Source organism: Rattus norvegicus, chromosome 8, assembly GCF_021556685.1.
Source record: "Rattus norvegicus strain SHRSP/BbbUtx chromosome 8, alternate assembly SHRSP_T2T, whole genome shotgun sequence".
Taxonomy (NCBI): Eukaryota; Metazoa; Chordata; class Mammalia; order Rodentia; family Muridae; genus Rattus; species Rattus norvegicus.
This window is the reverse complement of record NC_141541.1, coordinates 64,600,518-64,621,419: the sequence shown is the minus strand read 5'-3', so window position 1 is coordinate 64,621,419 and position 20,902 is coordinate 64,600,518. Positions and strand designations below refer to the sequence as shown.

General features: G+C 42.1%; 1 protein-coding gene across 2 annotated transcripts in view; it reads right to left on the bottom strand.

Moving 5' to 3' along the window:
* The window catches only part of Hmg20a (high mobility group 20A), a 76,031-nt gene that overhangs the window by 10,554 nt on the left and 44,575 nt on the right, over positions 1 to 20,902 (bottom strand). For both annotated transcript variants that reach the window (NM_001108150.1, XM_087561975.1), the window contains exons 2-6: positions 20,241 to 20,333; positions 13,183 to 13,330; positions 10,439 to 10,651; positions 5,846 to 5,978; positions 4,525 to 4,556 (exon numbers count right to left, since the gene is read on the bottom strand). In NM_001108150.1, the coding sequence (NP_001101620.1) occupies positions 4,525 to 4,556; positions 5,846 to 5,978; positions 10,439 to 10,651; positions 13,183 to 13,330; positions 20,241 to 20,329 (615 nt within the window). In that variant the 5' untranslated portion in view covers positions 20,330 to 20,333. The remainder of the gene's footprint in view (positions 1 to 4,524; positions 4,557 to 5,845; positions 5,979 to 10,438; positions 10,652 to 13,182; positions 13,331 to 20,240; positions 20,334 to 20,902) is intronic.

Below are 20,902 nucleotides of genomic sequence, written 5' to 3'. Positions count from 1 at the left end.
ATTGAAAAAGGGGTCTTCCAGTTGTTCCTACTGGCTTCCCATATCTGAGATAGAGATGCAATCTAGATTTGCTGAGTGAAGAATAAGAATTCCCGGCAGAGTTCTGCCAGTGAGCAATCATAATGGCATTCCGTTGCTACTTCTCTCTGTTTACAAGGGGCAGTGTATCTTTAGGGCTCTTGAAGACTTTTCTTGAGACACAGGAAAAACAAATAAACCCAAGAAGCTAGAAATAGCAGGGCTCGACAAAAAAAAAAAAAAAAAAAAAAAAAAAAAAAAAAAAAAAAAAAATCTAAGGATTATGTGAGAGTGAAAATAGCAAAGCCCCAATTAATTCACCCATGAAACATTAAGATAAAAACTATCAAAAGACTACTGTAAAACACTTCCAACCTTGAGCCCTTAGAGCAGAGCCAATATTTCAATTTTCTTTGGCTCCCATTTCTGTAATTAATTTGAAGTTGAAGGTATAATGGATATAAGTTATAGGTGTTTGTATTCAAAGTCGTGAATAAATGAAGAGAAGAGTAGAAATTGAGGAATTGTGGAATCTGAAGATTCAAAACCTCTACTAGAAAGCAGTAAAGAAAGTACCCAGGGTTCAGCCCTAGAAACATGTTTAAGGTAAGAGATATGATGTAGAACATAGAGGATAAAATGTATCCTTCTGCCAGGCATTGTTTGAACAACAATAACAATAATAGAAAAAAGCGGTTTGATGCCCAGTAGAGGAGCTAAACAGTTCAGCTGTGAGGAAACCTGACAGCCAGAATTCTGTCCCACATTGGTGTTTGCCTAGGAAGGGATGGGCTGTAGGAACTGCCTACTGAGATGGGAATCTAATGTTTCACACCCATAATCACAGCGCTTGTGAGATGATCTCTCTAAAAAACAGATGGCAATTGGAAAAATTGTTTACTGGAGAAAAATTTAATTTCAGAACACCTAATTTTTACCACATCTTTTTTTGTTTTCCTAATGGAAGAAAGCAACTTTTTCTAGAACAATTTAAAAAGAAACAGCAGTATTACCATTAAAGCTCCACATTTTGATGTGCACACCTCTCCCTCAAAACAGCTCTTAGTGGATTTCAATGAGAATGGTTCTGACAGGGTCTTAGCCGCATTTCTAGTAGCTGTCTATAGATGCAGGTTGACTATATGCTTGAACAGGAAGCGTCAGGCCACACAATCCCAGCATGCACATGGCACACTAGGCCCAATCCTAAATCCATAAGTGACTTAGGAGAGAGTCATGTAACGTTAGCTCTCTTGCCTTGTTCAATTTACTACTCAGCTGCACAGTGACCTCGCCATGGCCCGGTATTTCCCATTCAGAATGATAAGGGGTTGCTTAGCTCCCATTACCATGGCACAAAGGGCCCTTTTCAAGGTCTTGACTCTCCTCAGAATGGTAATTCCATTCTATTCTTTGCCAGAACAGTCCAAACCCAACTTATTACGTAAGGGCAGAGGCTAGCGACAGCTAGGTGCAATATATACTGCCCCTTGGTACAGATTCTTAGAGTATAAAATAAGAAACATTAAAGCAATTAAATGAAACTGTTCAATCTCTGAATGCAACGGAGAATTCCTGCTTAAGGAAGAGTGGTAATAAAAACCACCAGCACTCTTCCATTACTGAGTACATTTCTCGGCACAGAGAGGCTCCTGCTGGGGGCTGGGATATACTTAAGCGCTCTAAGGATTGCTCATGGGATCAAAATCATAAGGATTCCATTACTCCTCATTGAAAGGGGCTAATTTGTTCAGCCCTAGTGTCATTTTCTCATTTTTCATAAATTAAAGGAGAAACAAAATTATTGTTTTACTCAGCCTTCACATGCGATGAAGATACTTTCCAGAGAGTAAACTCACTGGCTGTCCTGTCTAGTGGGCTGGTTTTTGATCTGAGAAGACAAGAGTGCTCCTCACTCTGGATTTCCATTGTGTACACCGAGTGTCGGGGAAGAGAACAGAGGGCTTCCTGAACACAATCTATTTCAGCCTGTGATTTAGGGTGAGGCTCGGGCCAGAGCCATAGGAGCGCGCCATGCACCTCTCAAGTGCCTTTTACTTGAGGACCATTATCATCACCAGGATGCAGGGCCTTCTGTTCAGTGGAATGGCTTCCAGGAGCATTTGTCAGCTCTTGGATGCACTCTGCTGCTCCTGTCCAAGCAACAATGACTTAGGGAATCTCAAGTCAATTGAGAAAGAAACCTTTACTTCGTGGAAACTGGTAAATCTGTCTTCACCAGTATGGAATCGACGCTGCAGGTTTCCTTCCCACAGCATTTAGTTTACTCCACGTGCTGCCCATAGTCCTTAACTGAGATACGGGAACTTCGGTTTTAGCCACTCTCCTGCAGCTAACCTTTTTTTTTTTTTTTTTTAAACTTTACTTTACTTGTCTGTCTGTCTATCTACATAGCTATTTACTTTGGTTTTTGGAGACAGAGTTTCTCTATGTAATAGCCCTGGCTGTCCTAGAATTCCTTTTGTAGACCAGGCTGGCTTCAAACTCATATATCTGGCTGCCTTTGCCTCCTGAGTGCTGGGACTAAAGGCACATGTCACGAAGCCCAGCTCAGTTTTTAATTTTTTAAATTTAATTTATTTTAATGTGTATGAGTCTTTTGCTTACATATATGTTCATGTATCACGTGTGTGCCTGGGGCCTGCAGAGGCCAGAAGAGAGCTCTCCTGGGACTGGAGTTACAGATGGTTGTAAGCTACCAGGTAGGTGCTGGGAATAAACCCAGGTCCTTGATAAGAACAGCCAGTGCTCTTTATTACTGAGCCATCCCCCCGGGCCCCTCTAACTTAACTTGAATAAGTTCTCTTATCCTAAGCAACTAGCCCCTTCACTGGCAAGATGAGGCAGCTGAAGCGATGTCTGAGGCTTTAGTATTTTAATACAGACTAGAATCTTTTCTTTATTGGGAGCTCATTCACTCCTTATAAGAGAAATAAGTATATATTTAGAATCCAGGATGTTTTAAGACACATTCTGTTTTTACTAACTCTAGTGTCTGCTGAAACATTCCAAAAGCACAGCACATATGAACATTAGAGGTCAACCTCGGGTATCATCCTTAAGAATTAGCCATCAACTGTGTTTGTTGAGATGGAGTCTCTCTTTGGACTGGAACTTGCCAATTAGGTTAGGCTGGGTGGCCACCCATACCCAGCCTGTCTCTACCTCCCCAGTGCTAATATGGCAGGTACGTGTTATTGTGCAGGTGGGTGCTAGGGATCGGACTCACCTGCATGGCCGCACAGTAAACACATCACCCACTGAGCTTTCCTAGCTTGAAAACCAGTTTAAGTCTCCACTGCTTTCCAGTCATCTCTGGATTCTTACAGAAAATAGGTTTTTATAGAATACCTCCTCCATGCAGGAGCGTAATGCCAGGCGGTATGGCACTGGATAGAAAGGTAGAAACTCTCTCAGGGAGATCATGCATAATCCAGAATTGTGAACAATGGAAGTACTTAGAGGAGTCTAGACAGGCCAGCTGAGTTAACTGTACAGGAGAAGTATAATAATTTTGAAGGTTAAAATAAGCTAGAAATAAAAACAGCTAAGGAGGATACAGAACTTAATAGGGCTTGAAGGAGGCCTTCAATTCTGAGGGCAGAAATAGGATGATGCAGAGAACGATGTGCGTAGAAGGGAGATTCCAGGAATACAGACATGAGGCAGACGAGAGCAGGACCTGGAAGACGGTGAGCACTGAATGCTTCACGGTGTTCGAGTGGGAAGCTGGGACTTATTAAGGAAGACTGACTGCTGAGTGTGAATCTGATTTGGTGAGCAAAGGTGAATCCCTGACATTTTAAAACTTGGAATGACCACGGATTATTTATTTGTAAGCACATATTTAACAGACTATGTCCATGTATGAAGCACATAAAAGTACCACAGCCACACATACAAGCTTATGTATAAGTTAGAGCATACAGAAATGCAGGCTTAAATTCTACTGACGGGCTTGAAGCAAATCAGAAAGAAGAGACTGATAAACAAGCACACTAGTGAGACAGGAGAGGAGAGGAGGAAAGGAGGAACAGGGACTGAGCTGCCATCAGCCACAGTGAGCTCCCGGCTAGCTGAGAGCTCCCAGCTAGCTCCCAGTAACCAAATGCTGGAGTTCCTAAATCACCTGTCTGACAATGGGATGACAACGTCTGTTGATGACAAACTATGGCCAACTTGCAGTCACTAGATGGCTTTCATTTCTGTATCTTACTCAGAATTCCAACCATTTTTTGGCATTTAAAACTAATAGACTTCTTAGACTACAGGAGCAGATTGGGGTTAGGGACTGTAGTTCAAAGGCAGATTCATGACATAAGTGTCTACCATATGTTAAGAACCCTCCAGCCAAAGCAACTCATTCAGTCTGAATTATGAGTAAAAACTCCATACTATTCATGAACAGCATTTCAAACAGCATTAACACACACCACACACGCACACACACATGCACATATGACATATATGCAAAAAGCTAATTACCTCATGATCATGAGTGGCCTGCCGGGCTGCATCTAAAAATAAAAGAATAAAGAAAACATTAAATTGAAAAAGAAAACAGTAACAAGACCCAAGTATATGACTTTGTCAACCTTTTTTTTTTTTTTTTTAAAGATTTATTTATTCATTTTATATATGACGAGTACACTGTCACTGTCTTCAGACACACCAGAAGAGGGCATCAGATCTTGTTACAGATGGTTGTGAGCCACCATGTGGTTACTGGGATTTGAACTCATGACCTCTGGAAGAGCAGTCAGTGCTCTTAACCGCTGAGCCATCTCTCCAGCCCGACTTTGCCAACCTTAAAACATGTCATGGACTTTCATGACATATTTTCATTCATGACATTAGCTGTCAGTCAACTAAAGTTAAATGGAATCCACACCTAGAAACCACACAATTGGACATTAGAAAGCAGCAAACACTTTTACCTTTGAGAGAAGAGGGTGGGAGGGTAGGTAGGAAACACATGCCAAAAGCCTTAGCAGCCTAGGTGTGCAAGTGTGAAGATGCTGTGACTAGGGAGTGGCAGACCAGTGTGGGTGGACATGGGAACTGGAGCGAGACATATGAGGACGAGATGTCCATTTCAACAGGAAAGAAGGATCCCATGAAGACATGAGTGCTGTCCCTTATTCACTGTAGTCCCTTGGTGTCTACAAGATCTAGGACTTAACAGAGAAGCTCAACAGATCTCCTTTTGAATTCATACACAAATAAATTATTGAATGAAGAGGCTCATGGAGGCTGAGAGGAATGGTACAGAAAAGCCTTAGAGGTACTAGGGCAATTGAGCTACATGTTTTGTTTTTAAAGATTTATTTATTTTTATTTATATGAGTATATAAATAAAATTTACTATAGCTATATTACACTGTAGCTGTCTTCAGACACACCTGCAGAAGACATCAGATCCCATTATAGTTGGCTGTGAACCACCATGTGGTTGCTGGGATTTGAACTCAGGACCTCTGGAAGAGCAGTCAGTGCTCTTAACCACTGAGCCATCTCTCCAGACCCTGAGTTACATGCTTTGGTAGACAGATTTGTTTAAAGGTAGAGAAATGCCTAATTTGGAAACTAGACAGAGAAAGCCAAGTAGCTAGTAATAGTTTTGGTTTGTTAATCTTAGATATGAAAAACCAAGCAAAATGTCTAAATGGTGTGATGTTGGTAAAATTCTAAGGTGACACTTGTAAGTAATAGAGAGATGACAGAAACACATCTTTCATGTTTGCCACTTGAACAGCTGGCTTTACAACATGCCGTCACATATGGCAAACTACACTTAGTTCGATACCTTGCCGATGAGATTTGCCTTTCTGACGGTCTTGCGTTTTCCTACTGAAGACCTTGTAGGCTTCGGTCTTTTGATACTGCTCCAGTTCCTTCATGTAACGCTCCTTATCTCTGTCTGCTTCATCAAGGTAGCGCTGGGAAGGAAATGTGGGATTATTTAAAAAACAAAACAAAACAACAACAAAAAAACCCAAAACCAAACCTGAGATGTTTGGTGAAGTATCAATTATCTTTTTAAAGAGAACAGTACAATTAAAACATTAAAAATATTATACAGTCAGTATGTTGTAGGAAAGAATCTGAAAGTGGTCACAAGTATAGAATAAAATATTTCAATTATAAAATAAACAAGGGCTGTTGGGGTGGATCAGTAGGTAAGGTGCTTTCTCTCAGTTCTGGCAAGTTCAGGTTGATCCCTGGAACCCCTATGGTTGAAGGGGAGAACTGGTGCCTGAAAGTTGTCCTGACCTCTGCACACACACATACACGCATGAAGCAGATAAACAAAACACCATTTAGAGAACAAATGAATGGATGGATGACTGACTCTCTAAACTGTGTAATGCCTTTCCTAGTTTAATGAAGGGAAAGTCTACTGAGAGCACCATCATAAAACATTCATGAAGTGTATAGCCCATCATCTCCTCAGTCTTGCAGATAGAATTTCGCAGGGCCACTAGAGTTCTTTAGAGGTCTGAACCCCATATAGGCACATGTTCCCAGGGGAGGGTAAGGAATATTAGTCTGTTTTTCTACCTTCAACTCATTTTGAGGGAATGATCTCATACATCCATTGGCCCTTTCAAAAGCAGATGAGTGGAGCCCTAAAGCGTGATCTCATCCTATGGTCTAGCAGAGACTACTTTAAGAGAGCTTTAGCTGTATGCTTTGATCATTATGTGCTATTAATTATTTAAACAAGTCCATTGATCTCCAGAATTGTTTTGCTTAATGCCTTGCCCATTTCATTCATCAAATTAGATAGAAGAAAGTATGAAAGGTGTTGCCTGTAAATGAACAACCCAGACTCAGGTTATGTCAGAAATCTGTCCCCGACCCAGTGGATATAAGGGATACCCAAATCTGGGGCGACTTAAGCAACAAATAACTAACTACAGTAATAATTTAGAAACCACTGGAAAATAAATTTATATTATAAATAAACTTTATGATGTGAGTTATTTATGATCATACCAATATAGAATGCAAGCAAGTAGTCAAAGGGAGGAGGAGTAAAATTCCTGTATAGATTAGAAAGCTGGGGGCCAGTCTTTAAGCCCAGAATTGGGACGGCAGAGGCAGGGAGCTCTGATTTGAGGCCAGCTTGGTGTGCAAAGCAAGTTCCAGGACAGTGAGGGTGACACAGAGAAACCTTGTTACAACAACAACAACAACAACAACAACAACAACAACAACAACAACAACAACACCACCACCACCACTTCCCCTCCCAACCCAAAAACCAACCAAACAAACAAAAGAACAGAAAAACAAAGCCAAGGGACAACTGGTATGGGGAGTGTTAAGAGTCCAAAACATTTTGTAAATACAGTAATAAAGATTAGGTAAGGTGAAACTTATCTATGGATATTAAGTTTGGGTTCTTTCTTTTCTTTTCCTTTTTTTTTCTTTTTTCTTTTCTTTTCTTTTTTTTTTTGAGACAGTGTTTTTGTACATAGACCCTGGTGTCCTGGAACTCATATAAACCAAACTGGGCCTACAAAATGGAAACTACAGAGATCGTCCTGCCTCTGCCTCATAAATGCTAGAATTAAGAGGCATGTGCCGCCATGCCTGGCTCTGGTCTCTTTTTAGAGCACATGAATCTCTCCTTCCTTTTTCTGAGACAAGGCCTCACTGTATGTCCTTTGCTGTCCTGGGACTCACTATGAAGATGGCCTTGAACCTGTGAGAGAGCCATCTGCCTGAGTGCTGCTGGGGTTAAGGGCAAGATGACTATGCCCAGCATCACGGAAAATTTTTTGCTGTAAAACAAGCTATATGTGTCTTTAAAATATCTCTCCATAGACTGCTTATGAATTATAAGGAAAATTTTATAAAGTCAATAAAATTACAAATAAGTAATAAAAGGCCATATACCTGCATGTGTGATACTCTGGGTAGTACACATCGTCTACTCTGACAAAGAATGTCTGACATCAATCTAATCATGAGGGAATGTCAGACAAACAGAAAGTGAAGAATGTTTTCTTAAAAGTAAAAACAAAACAAAAGACACATGTGGAGGGAGGCGGGGCGGAGGAAGGGTCAAGCTTGGGGAGAGAGAGGGTTCACACTCTCAAGGAATACCAAGGTGTAAGACAAAGCAACGCTGGGAACGGCCTGAGGAGAACTACAGACATCTGACTAAGCACAGCCTGGTACTAGGTTAAAGCCGTAGAAATGGATGCTGTACAGGAAGACGTTACCTCAGTGTCTGCAGGCAAGAGTATAGCACTATGTTAACACGAAAGAGGGAACTTGATGACTTTATCAGTTACATAACAGAGGATCCTTATTCTTAGGAAATACAAAAATCTTCTGGGGATAAAGGGCCAGCATATGTAAGTCACTTTTAAATGATTCAGAGGAAAAAATGGTAACTGTGCTAATAAAAGAAGCTGTTTAAAGGATTTCTGTATGTTCTTTGTACTGTTTCTACGTTTATAACTTTTGTGCATTTGAAATGATTTCAAAATAAAAAGTTGATCAAACACATACAAAACCTTGTCCATATCAGCCCACAGTGGCTATCGTTAGAGAACCACCGTTACTTTTGCTATTATCAGAAAAAATAAACCATGTGCATGCATTAACTTTGCAATGAAGATAAGAAAGGAAATAATAATCTGGTATGCCCAGCTGATGATCCCCTAGTTATAAACTGCTTTCTATTGGCTTGCTACCACAAACACAAAGCTTCAAATTGAAATTTAATCTCATCTCTTTGAAAAAATTTGAATTCAATTAATTCCCAAGACAGTATTTTTCAATTTGGTTTCAGTCTTTCTGGAATCCATTTTAAAGAGTGCAAGTCATAAAAGAGCTTAAGACATAAAAGAAATATAGATCTTTCAGATGCCGGGAAGCAGGGGCTGTAATGCAAAGCCTAGCGGCCCAGTTACCAGCCTCCCTCTGCCTCAGTGGCCTTTTACCCAGTGCATGGCTAGCTTGTGCTTGATTCCCCTCCAATCTCTCTAACAAAGGAATTGTCCCTTCACTGGGCAATAGGGTTAGTTTCTGTCTTAGGAGAGAGATCAGTTGGTTCTTGCTTTATTTCCTATAGTGGTTAAATTTGCTAGAACTCTACTTAAAACAGTCAGTAAAGCAATAAAATCCTTTTCTTAAATAACATTCTTATGTGAATTGAAGAATTTTGGCAAATGATTTTTCCCCTCATTTTTATTCATGACTTTCATTTAGTTCAATGGAATGCATTACTTTGATAGATTTCTTAATTTCTTAATATTGAACCACTTTTCAAAACATTCTTCTGTTAACTCAGTATACATATCAAATACAAATGTAGCTGCTTTGGCTGGGGTGGATTCTAGAGTCTTTTTGGCTCAAGCCCTCAGGACGACAAATCTCGGGACAGTTCCTACTCACTGCGCTAGACACAAACCCACAAAGATCCTGCTATTCTGGTCTTCCTTTCCTTCCCCATTGACTTTCTGGTGGTTCTGCTGTTCCTGGCCTCATAGAAACATAATTCCTATTTCTACCTCCCTCTTTATATATATGCCCCTCTCCACCAGGACCTGACTTTCTCTCCTATGAACACAGTCATGGATCAGGGCCATCTGAACCAGTCTTACCTCTCCTTAGCTAGTTACATCTACAAAGATCTTGTTCTGAGACTGCAGGCATAGACTTTAGGGTGCGTGCTCTCCAACCCAGTACACAAAGCTAGCAGTTTCAGTTTCTCTCCACAGCTTGGCACTAGCTAAGTGGGTGGCACTGGTCAACTTACTTTGTCACTCCAGGTCTCAACACCTTGCTTCACACAGTCTTTTTTCATGTTTGTTTTGCAGTATTAGACACTGAACCCAGACCTGTGTAAGGTAGTCAAGTGATCTGCTACGAGCGACTACCCAAACCCCTTTTGTATTTTCCTTTAGTTGAAGACTCTTAAGTTGCTTGGATTAGCCTTGAATTCACTCTGTAGCCTAGATGGGCCTTGAACTTATGCTTTTTCTGTGTCAGCCCCTCTGATATTCTGGTCTTCTAAGCACCGTGACACAACTACGAATCAACTTCCATCTTCTTTGCTTTTTTTTTTTTTGATATAAATCGTTTAAAGATATTTATATTATATTATACACGTGTGTGTGTGTGTGTGTGTGTGTGTGTGTGTGTGTGTGTGTGTGTAAATGGGTCATGTCTATAGGGATGCCTACAGAGGCAGAAGGGGGTGTCAGATCAGCTGAAGTTACAGGCAGCCACCTACCATGGGTGCTAGGAAGTGAACTTGAATCCTCTGGAGGAGCAGTGAGTGCACTTAACCATGAGCCAGTCTCCAAATTTCTCTAGCCCCCAAGTAACTTTTGAGATACAATCAAACACGAGGAGAGCCCAGCAGCAGAACTATCACCTGTTTTTCCTCAGGAGGCAGTTTACTCCACTCGTTGCCCAACATCCTTGTGATTTCTGGAAATGGGACCTCTGGTCGTTTTGCTCGAAGCTGTTCTCTACGCTCATTCATGAATCGAACATATCCTGTAAGGGGGGACTTGGGTGCATTGCTGTCCCGAAGAGGTTTCTTCCTTTTTCTCCCTTTGGACCAGCCTCCTCGTTTACTTCTTTGCTATAAAACAAAACAAAATGAAAAACCAAAACCCAAACAGTAATCACTCAAGTAATCGATCAGCAATAGGAACAAATAGGAACATCTAAAGAGGACACGAGCTGCACTTTCCTGTGGGGCCTGGATAGCCAAAGCTCTCCAGACCAGTCAAATACCATGATGACACATTAAATACAAATTTCAGATATTTCAACTACAGACCCTTTAAGGCAGTGGTTCTCAATCTGTGGGTCAGGACTCCTGAGGGGGTGTCAGATAACCCTTTCACAGGGGTTGCATATCAGATACCTGCATATCAGATATTTACAATATGATTCATGACAATAGCACAACTATAGTTATGGAGTAGCAATGAAAATAAGTTTATGGTTGGGAGTCATTACAGCATGAGGAATTGTATTAAGGGGTCAGACAGCATTGGGAAGGTTGAAAACCAGTGCTTTAAGACATCATACTACAAATTTGAGAAATAAAAGGCTATTAAAATTTTATTTTTGGAAACAGGGTCTCTCTAGGTAGCACAAGCTGGGTTCAAACTCATTATGTATCCCAGGGTACACTCAAAATCACGGTGATCCTACTGCCTCAGCTGCTTGAGTGCTGCGGTTTCAGGCATGCACTGCCACCCTTGTTGTCTAAAGGGTTATTTTGGTACTAATCCCAAAAGACGAGAAGGGGGCACCATGACTGTGCACGCTTTGGCCTTCCTCTACACTTCCTGACAGGGATGTTCTACATGACACATTCAGCTGCACTCCTCCCCAAACCAGAGAAGGAGGCACTGTCACAGGAAGTCAGGATAAGACGCTGCCATGTGCAGCGAGCGAGTGAAGGAAAAGCGGCAGCATGGGGATTAAAAATAATTAATGAAAGCCTTCCTCACTGATACTGAAGATCAGTTAATCCCATAGCAAACAGCAGATATTTAAATTAATATTTAGTCTCAGGAAATTATCAGCAATATATATAAAATAAAGACAAGTTCTTTAGCTTGATGATTGTTCATTAAGATACAAATTTTATAAAGTCATAGCCTTTTTTTTTGTTCTTTCATTTTGAGATAGAAGTTTTTACATACTGGGTTTCGATAAAGCAGATCAAATCAACTTTTAATATGCTTTTAAAAACTGCAGTGTCAGCTGGGCATGGTGGCACATGCCTTTAGTCCTCCGCAGAGGCAGTCGGAACTGAGTTTGAGGTCAGACTGGTCAGCAGGGTGAGTTCTAGGGCAGCTGAGCTACAGAGAGTAACCCTGTCTGGAAAACCCAAACCAAACCAAACCAAACCAAACCAAACCAAACCAAACCAAACCAAACCAAACCAAACTTCACTGAACCAAAACAAAACCCCCTGTGGTGTCGCTGATATGTGACACCAGTCTTTCTTCTTGCCTTCTAAATGAGACACATCATACTCTGTTCCATAATTTAACACATGCAAAGTCTATCAGTCTATGCACCATGAATACAGGAATTCTTATTTCAGGGAGGAGAAAGGTGAACAAGATCCGAAGGGGACAAGCGCATCTATGTATTAAGTGTAGTACTGTACTGTACTCCTCCAAATCTATGTGAATGGTGACAGTTCTGCATTTGGTAAATTGTATATTAGAGATTAGGTTTCCAGCTTTTTTGTTTTGTTTTGTTTTACTTTTTGGAAGCCTAGGAACATGAAGCTACTAAGGAGCCTAGTACGTGGCCCAGTGAAAATGTGCTTAGCATAAATCCCGAGCATTATACACCCACACAAACACCACCCCACACCATAGCAAACACGTAACAAGTTGAGGAAAAGCTACCAGCATTCATTATTATCTTTAGAAACACCAGCGGGGTATATGAACAAACCAGTTTTTTCATATACGAGAGAAGACAAACATGGATGATGCTGTTCTTGTCTGTCTTAAAACAGAAGAGTGGAATGTGGCCAGTCATCTGTAATAAAGTCATCTGTAAGTGAAGGCCATGACTGCCCATCCCCATACTGAATGTCTGTGTGCTTTGGGGAAGGATGGGCCCTACGGGAGGGAGGAGGACTCATTAAGTGATCTGGCACATATGTCTTTGTCTTGTAGGGCTTGTGAACAGCGTATAGCCCTGAACAAGGGCATGAAGACTTCTTAATAGTTACTTAATTAAACCATTCACTCACAAAACAAGTATTTGTCAAGACTGAGACCGGCAAGCACATCTGCAATTCTAGCAGATGTCACCTGAGACCCTATATCAAAACAGCAATAACAACAATAAAAACAAATCAACAACAACACAACAAACAGCTTCCGAGCATGCTGAACATTACAGGAAATAGCTATGTTTAGTCAGATTGAGGATAGACAGATTCTATTTGTCTCTACGTCATTAAAACCATTGATAAGACTCTAGATATGACAAGAGATATGTATGAGAAAGCTGGGCAAGTCTCAGCCCAGGAAACTAAGGCACGAGGTGGCAGTCACGTCACTGAATAAGTCCTTGGATGCCAGTTGCTTTGGAAGCTCCAGTGGACAGTGACAGGAGATGCTAGCTTACCTCATCTTCAGGCCTCTGCTCACTGCCTTCTGCAGCATTGGAAGACTCACTCTGAAGCAGCTGGCCTTGGGAGAGATCCTCCACAAATTCTGGGTTGTTGGTTGTTGATGTGGCTGCACTGCCATATGGACCCTCGGGGTGTGTTAACCTGAGTAGTAGGCAGAAGTACGTAAGGTCAGCATGGACAGCAGGAAACCTTCTCTTATTATGCTGCCGTAAGTTTTCCTGCTAGATAAAACACAAGCCAGTACTTGAATTATTTCTACCACTGCAATCTGTATAAAGTATAATGATGTTTCAACAGACATTTCCTAGCAAAACCAACTCTTAATTTCTGTCCAAAACAATGATCTCTCAAACGTAGACTTCATGTAACAGAGCTTGGCTTTTATATGCTACCTTTTATGTGTTACCCATGTGATGAGGAAACCCTAGTAATAGACCAGATGAACGGGGTTGTCCAGGTACTTTGTTTAACTCATCATATAAGAGTCATTTCTTAATGAGTACAGGAAATAACTCAGAGCATAGAGACAAGTGTTCAGTTCTGAGCTACAATCATAGCCCAAGTATAAATCTTAGTCAGGTAGGTCTCCTATTCCAATAGATTAACTATTAATTAACCAGTTAACAACAATTAATTAACTATCCCAATATTCTAATCTAATAGACTATCGGAAGCCTATAATCCATTCCTAGTAAGTTCTTCTAAGAGGTGGAAAAGGAGGATACAGATGATGGCTGACTGAGTCTTAGACTTGCATGTGCTAGAAAGGTATTTACTTATTTTTTGTTTTTAAAGAGGAGGGCTGGAAAGGTAGGAGAGGCAGGAATACAGATGGTAGAGTAATATTCAGTTATTATTCTGGAAGAATACACACTCCATCGGACAATCAGAAATGATCACAGTGTAAGTGCTGTAATAGATGTTTATAGAAAGTGTCAGAAGAGGCACTGGAGAAGGTCAGATGAATTTCTATGTGTAGAGGCTGCTAGAAAACATTTCACAAAGGACGTCTTGAAAGATGAACAGGTATTCATCAGGTAAACACTATCATCCTAGGCAGAAAGAACATGGTCTGAGAGAAGAAAGAGTCTTGCTAAGAGGTATGTGACACATGAAGGGGATTAAACGCAGGCGGGATGGGGAGCAGAGACACAAAAAGTGGAGCTTAGAGAGAGCGTAATGAATGAATGGGCATAAAAATGAACAGTGAAGGGAAAGTAAGAGTCCAAGGTAATTCTGAGGCTTCCAGTCAGGGATTAGGTACTTACTTATGAGCAGAGCAGGGTGCGTGGACAAGACATACACATGGACGATATGATGAGTTTGAAATTCTTATAGTATAATTAAATAAAGATACCCTATAGACAATTGGAAACTGTGTCCTGAGACAAAGAAGTAGGGATGTGGAGCCTGAACTGACCAGCTTTTGTAGCCAGGCAAGCCTTTTGGTGGTAAGACTGGGACATCAACTCAGCCAAAAACCTTTGACCTACAATTTGTACTGCTTACAAGATGTGTTGGAGTAGAACTTGTGGGAGTGGCCAACAGATGACTGGTCCAATTTGAGGCCCATGCCAGGAGAGGGATCTCACACCTAGATGGCCAGGAACCAGAGGCTGGAGAGCCCATAGACCTAGGATAGAATCAATCACAACTGGCCGAAAAAAGAAAACAAAGTCAATGAAATGATTCCTAATGATATTCTGCCACACTCATAGATTGGAGCTTAGCCCAATCGTCATTAGAGAGGCTTCATCCAGCAACTAATGTGGGCAGATTCAGAGGCCCCCAGCCAAACATTATGTGGAGCTCGGGGAACCTCTGCAAAAGAAAGGGAGGAAGGTTAAGAGTTACAGGGGATGGAGGACACCAGGAGAACATGGGCCAAAGAACCAATTAAGCAGGGCTAATAGGAGCTCAGAGAAACACAAATGACAATCACAAAGCCTGTATGGGTCTGAGGTAGGTCGTGTGCATTTGTATTATGGTTGTGGAGCTTGGTGTTCTTGTGGGACTCCTAACAGTGGGAGTCAGTGTCTCTGACTCTTCTGCCTGTTGCAGGAACCCTTTTCCTTCTATTGGGTTACCTTGTCCAGCCTTGATAGGAAGGTATGTGCCTAGTTTTACTATAACTTGTTACGCTGTGTTCAGATTATGTCCTTGGGAGGTCTGATCTTTTCTGAAGGGAAACAGGCAGGAATGGATCTGGGGGAGAGGGAAGCTGGAATGTAATGTATGAGAGAAGATTATATATATAAGAGCTGAAAGTCAGTGTTCGGGGGAACAATGGGTAGTGCTAGGTATTCTCCAGAAAGGTACCAGGAAGAAAAGTTCCACAGAACATGGTCAAGATGATAGCATTTTAAAAGCAAGTGTTAGAAATATTAGGGTTGGAGACTGGAGAATTAGGAGAACACTCCTGCGAGAGTAAGGAGAGAGAGACTTTAAAAAAAGGGGGCAGTAACCAAGACAAAAGATACTAAGGTCAAATAAGACAGGCTAGCTGGGTGAGGTGGTGCATGCCTTTAATCCCAACACTCGGGAGGCAGAGGCAGATGGATATCTGTGAAGTCAGGACCAGCCTGGTCTACATAGAAAGTTCCAGGTCAGCCAGGCTACAAAGTAATACACTTTTTTTTAAAAATGTCTTGTGATTTAAAAAGTATGTGAGTACACTGTAGCTGTCTTCAGACACACCAGAAGAGGGCATCAGATCCCATTACAGATGACTGTGAGTCACCATGTGGTTGCTGGGAATTGAACTCAGGACCTCTGGAAGAGCAGTCAATGATCTTAACCACTCAGTCATCTCTCCAGCCTCAGACACTGTCTTAAAGAGATGGCTCAGTGGTTGAGAACACTTGCTGCTTTTACAGGAGACCCAGGTTCAAATACTAGCTCCAACATGGTGGCTCATAACTCGTACACCAGGGGATCTAATGCCCTCTTCTGATCTCCCCAGGCGCCAAGTATGCATGCTGGGCACTCACAGATACATGCAGTCAAAACACACACATAAAATAAATGAAGCCTGAAAAAGTGCTCCTGAGACCTAGTTTGATCTTAGCAGCATTCTCTTGCGAATGTCTCAGTTGATTGGGATGTCAGGCTACTTGTGCTTTCCCTATCACTCATTTCAACTGGTTATCAGCTTGAAACTGATAACATTTTTCTTCCATCAAAATATGTGCATCAGGTTGGGAAAGAATGGCAATCCGACAAATTCCTGACAGATCCAGGCAGGTGGTGGGAAGGGAGTGGTCACAGGTGTCCACTGTGCATGCTCCTAGCTAAAGCGGACAAACCCTCCACTTCTACCTTGACCTCATTTTCTCCTGGTTACTAAAGAAGAGATTTTTTTAGCAATTATGCCCCATCTGGCCATTACTTGTTCTTTCTTCTACAGGATTGGTACACACTGTTAAAAGTGTGTTTATATAATTCTTAAAGCAGAAGGAAACAAAGATACTGTGTTCTACCTAACTTCCAGTGGAGGTCTTCCTTTGTTCCTTCCCTCGACAGTGAAGGCCCTGGAAAGAACCGGTTATATTCATGGAATTCAACTGTTCTCCCATGCTCTCTGAAGCAAATTTCAAAGGAGATGCAAGCTTACAAGTTTTATCTAGGCCACTGGCAAACCTCTTGTGAAGTCCAATGCCATTTCTCAGTACTCATCCAATCTACCAGAAGGACCTGGCACAGCCAGCCTCTTCCCATCCTTTGACATATAACGTTTAATAGTTGCTAGCTCCCTTGTGTTTATGCTGCTGCCTCTCTGCTCTCACTGTGACTCTGGCAGACTGTTCCTTCCGTTTGTCTTCTAGATGCTGGAGCCTCCCAGAGCTCATGCTCTTTAGGTGCTGGTGCCTGCCCCTGCCCCCAGCCCTGCCTTCAGTGCTCATTCCTTTAGTGATTTTATCTAGTCTCATGGCTTTACTATTAGCTACATGCTGATGATTTAAACTTTTTCTTTCTAGCCTAAACCGTCTGGAATTTCAGAACTTGGTATGGTATTGCCTGTTTGAATTCCCAGCTTAGAACTCTAACAAGTCCCTTAGTTTTATAGTTTTCTGATCAGCCTTCCTTCCCTTAACTGTTCAGTTCCCCCAGCTAAGTCAGTGGTGATGCCATCTTTCTAGCTGGTGGTGCCAAAACTTTGAAACTGTCTTTGTCTTCTCCCTTTTCACACTGCTCATCTGGTCTTGCCAGCAAATCCTACTATCAAAATAGCTCTGGAATTCAATACTTCTCGCTAGCTCCATTCCCACATCCTAGAAACACACTCCGATGAGGTTTTTTTTCTTCACAAGCTCACCAAAAATATTCTTGTCAAAGTTATGAGCGATGTTCTTCAGGCTACCATCTCTCTTCTAAATTACTTCCAGAGCCTCTTATGTGGGTGTCCTTGCTCCAGCTCTGGCTTCCTTCACCCTAGTCCTACTGGCAGCAGAACAATCACATCAGCAAGAAGTCAGTCAGACCTCATTTTCTTCAAACCCTCCAGTGTGTAGAGAGAAGGTTAAAGAATCTTACAGTCTTGCATGGCGGGCGGCCCTTCCTACTCAGAGTATGGCCTATTAGCATTCGGGACATTAGCTGCAAGCTTGCTAGAAACACAGCCTTATAAGATCTCAAGGCATTTCCTTGGCACACTGAAGAAGCACCCATCGAGTCCTTTAACTCCCACCTTTCAGTCTGCTGCTTTAGCCACACTGCCTTTCTGGCAGTTAATACAAGGCAGTGATGTCCTTCCTTCCAGGCTCTTTGCTTGATTGCTTCCTCTGCCTGTAAAAATTTTCCTTAGGTGGTAACATTCTAGTGACCTGATTTGTTTTGGGGGAGGGAGCACAATGTTTAAATTATGTTCTCAGTAAATGCTTTCTTGGCTATTGTCTAAAATTGTCCCCCCTAACCCTTCCTACGCCACACCCAGGCCCCTACTTTACTTCCTATCAACACAGCAGGCATCCTGCTTACTAAACTCTGTTTACTGCCCCACTTTTCTCTCATGATTGAGCTAGGAAGGAGACAAGTGTGGTGGTCCAGTTTATAATTCCAGCACTCAGAAGGCAGAGGCAGGAGGAAGGCCTCAAATCTGAGGACAGCTTGCTTTACAGAATGAGGCTCATTTGGGCTACATAGTGAGATACTGTCAATCCAAGATAAACAGTAAAATAAAAAGACCAAGTCTGTTATTTCTTTTGATGTTTGATTTTTGATCTAAGGCCCGAACACTCTTTGGTATACAACTGAAAAAAGTGTTGAGACAGGATCCCACTCTGCAGGCCCTGCTGGACTTGAACACACAGAGATTTGCCTGCCTCTGTCTCCCAAATGCTAAGCTTAAAGGGGTATGTCAGCTCGCCTGGCCACACTGAGCAGTCTTCCCGAATGATCTAACCTAGTAAATAGGCAGCCTTTAGAAAAGCCTTGGGGGGCAGCTGCATTTAAGCCAAGAGGTCAAAAGGCAGATATGTTAATGAGCGAGAAATGAATGTGAGGGAAGAGAACAGAATCACATAACATCTGCTTTGGGTACTTTTAAAAGGGCTTTAAGGATTAAAATAATTCTATTTATCTATTAGGGAATATTTCTTCTTTAGTAAATAGCTTCTAAATATCAAGAAACGATAAAAACCTCAAGCCAGGCATAGTGAGTGGCCAGGAGGCAGAGGCAGGCGGATCTGAGTGTGAGACCAGACTGATCCACAGAGTGAGTTCCAGGCCAGCCAGGGATATATGGAGAAACCTCTCAAGCAGAACAGACTTTCGAGGTAGATGTGGCTATTAACCTTTCTCTGAATCCTTTTACAGATCTGCCTAATAAGCCCTCCGAGGTCAGAAGGCAGCAACAGATCACCTAGAACTAACTGGAGTGGTTGTTGAGCTGGGCATGTGGGTGCTGAGGATTGAACCAAGGTTCTCTGGAAGAAGAGCCAGTGTTCTTAATCGCCAAACCATCTTTTCTACTCCAGCTTCTAAACATCTTGAACAAAGGATCATAGTAGAGGGCTAAAGGACTATAGGGGCTTTTGCCAGCCTTATACCGACCGGCCTTGGGGCAAGGCTAGGCCAGGTTCCAGCTTCCTGCCTAGGTTCAAGGCTAGTCCAAGTTCCATTCTCCACCCATAGGAACATTGTTGAGTAGAAAATTCTCAGAATGTACTGACTGTGCTTGCTAGCCAATAGATTTAAAGGTCAATATGCTTAGCCAATAAGTTTGAACTGTAACCTTTTTGAGGTAACCTGTGCCCCTAAAAAAGTATAAAAACTGCTTGTAATAGCCATTCGGGGTTGCCTTCTAGTCACTTGCCTTGAGGGAGTAATTGAAAGTCGACCCCAACGTGCCCTGCATGCAACATGCTTTCGCATGGATCTGCGCCGTGGTGTCTCAGGGGCATCTTGAAGTATCATTGACCAATGGTCAAGCTAGAACCTGGGCTGAAGACATGGCTCAGTGGCTAAGAGTGCTTGAGGATCAGAGTGTGGATCCCACAACTCGTGTAAATGCCTGGAACAGCCCCGTACACACCTGAAGGAAGTGGACCCAGGAAGATCATGGGGGCTTGCTGGCTAACTCATTAAAGAGGAAACAAAAAAAAAAAAAGAAAGAAAAAAGACCCCCCAAAAAACAACAAAAACCCCCCAAAAAGCAAAGAGAGAGAGAGAGAGAGAGAGAGAGAGAGAGAGAGAGAGAGAGAGAGACTAATGACACTCTACTTCCACCTGTCTACACACATGCACAAACCATACACAAGTCTGGGGGGGTGGGGGGGAACAACCTATCATAGCTTACAGAGAAAATGCATTTGATTTTTAGCGTGTTCTGTGTGACAGGTAATACCTTTGCCAGGCTGTACCAATTTACAGGGACCGGGCTGCAGCCAAAAGCACATTACAAAGCAGTTTACAACAGCTCTCTTTGAAAAGCCCAACAAATGCACCTTCTACCACTTATGGAACAAAACTGCCTCGTTAGCACCTCCAACTTTGTCAGAAGCTGTGTTCTGAAGCCTCTGCGGAGGTTTGGTGTCCCAGAGCAGCTGCTTACCCAGTTACAGCCAGACCGTTACTCTCCTTGGAGCCGTCTTCATCTGCAGAAAGGGGCGGCAGGGTAGAACTGGACATCAAGCTTTCCATCTCCCTGAGAGGAAGAAAGAATCATAAAAAGAAATTAATGGCTTAATTACTTCTGGTTCAAGCTCCACTAATTTAAGGGCCTGCCTTTCTTAGCTTTATTACATCAGCAACAGAATAGAAACTGACCTGAATGTTTGTTTCTCTGACTTGGACACATCAATTTAAACTCTGTGGCTAAAGGGCTTTTAACCATGGTCTTTATCAACTAAGCAGATGAAAAACAAGTTGGGGGCTAAGGAAATGGCTTAGTGGGTAAGTAAGAGTGGCAGTGTGCAAGCATGAGAACCCCAGCTTACTCCTCAGTACTCACATATGAAGCTAGGTATGGCTCCGCGGCATACTTATAAACCCAGTGCTGGGGCAGAGAGGACAGACTGGAGGGATACTGGGAATTACTGGTAGGTCATACTAGCTGAAATGGTGAGCTCCAGGTTCAGTAAGAAGCCCTGTCATGAGGGAATTCACTAGAAATTAATAGACTAGGGCACCTGATGGTCTTCTCTGCATGCATAGGTGTGTATACATGCACATACATGAGAATATACCACATATATATATACACCACACACACAT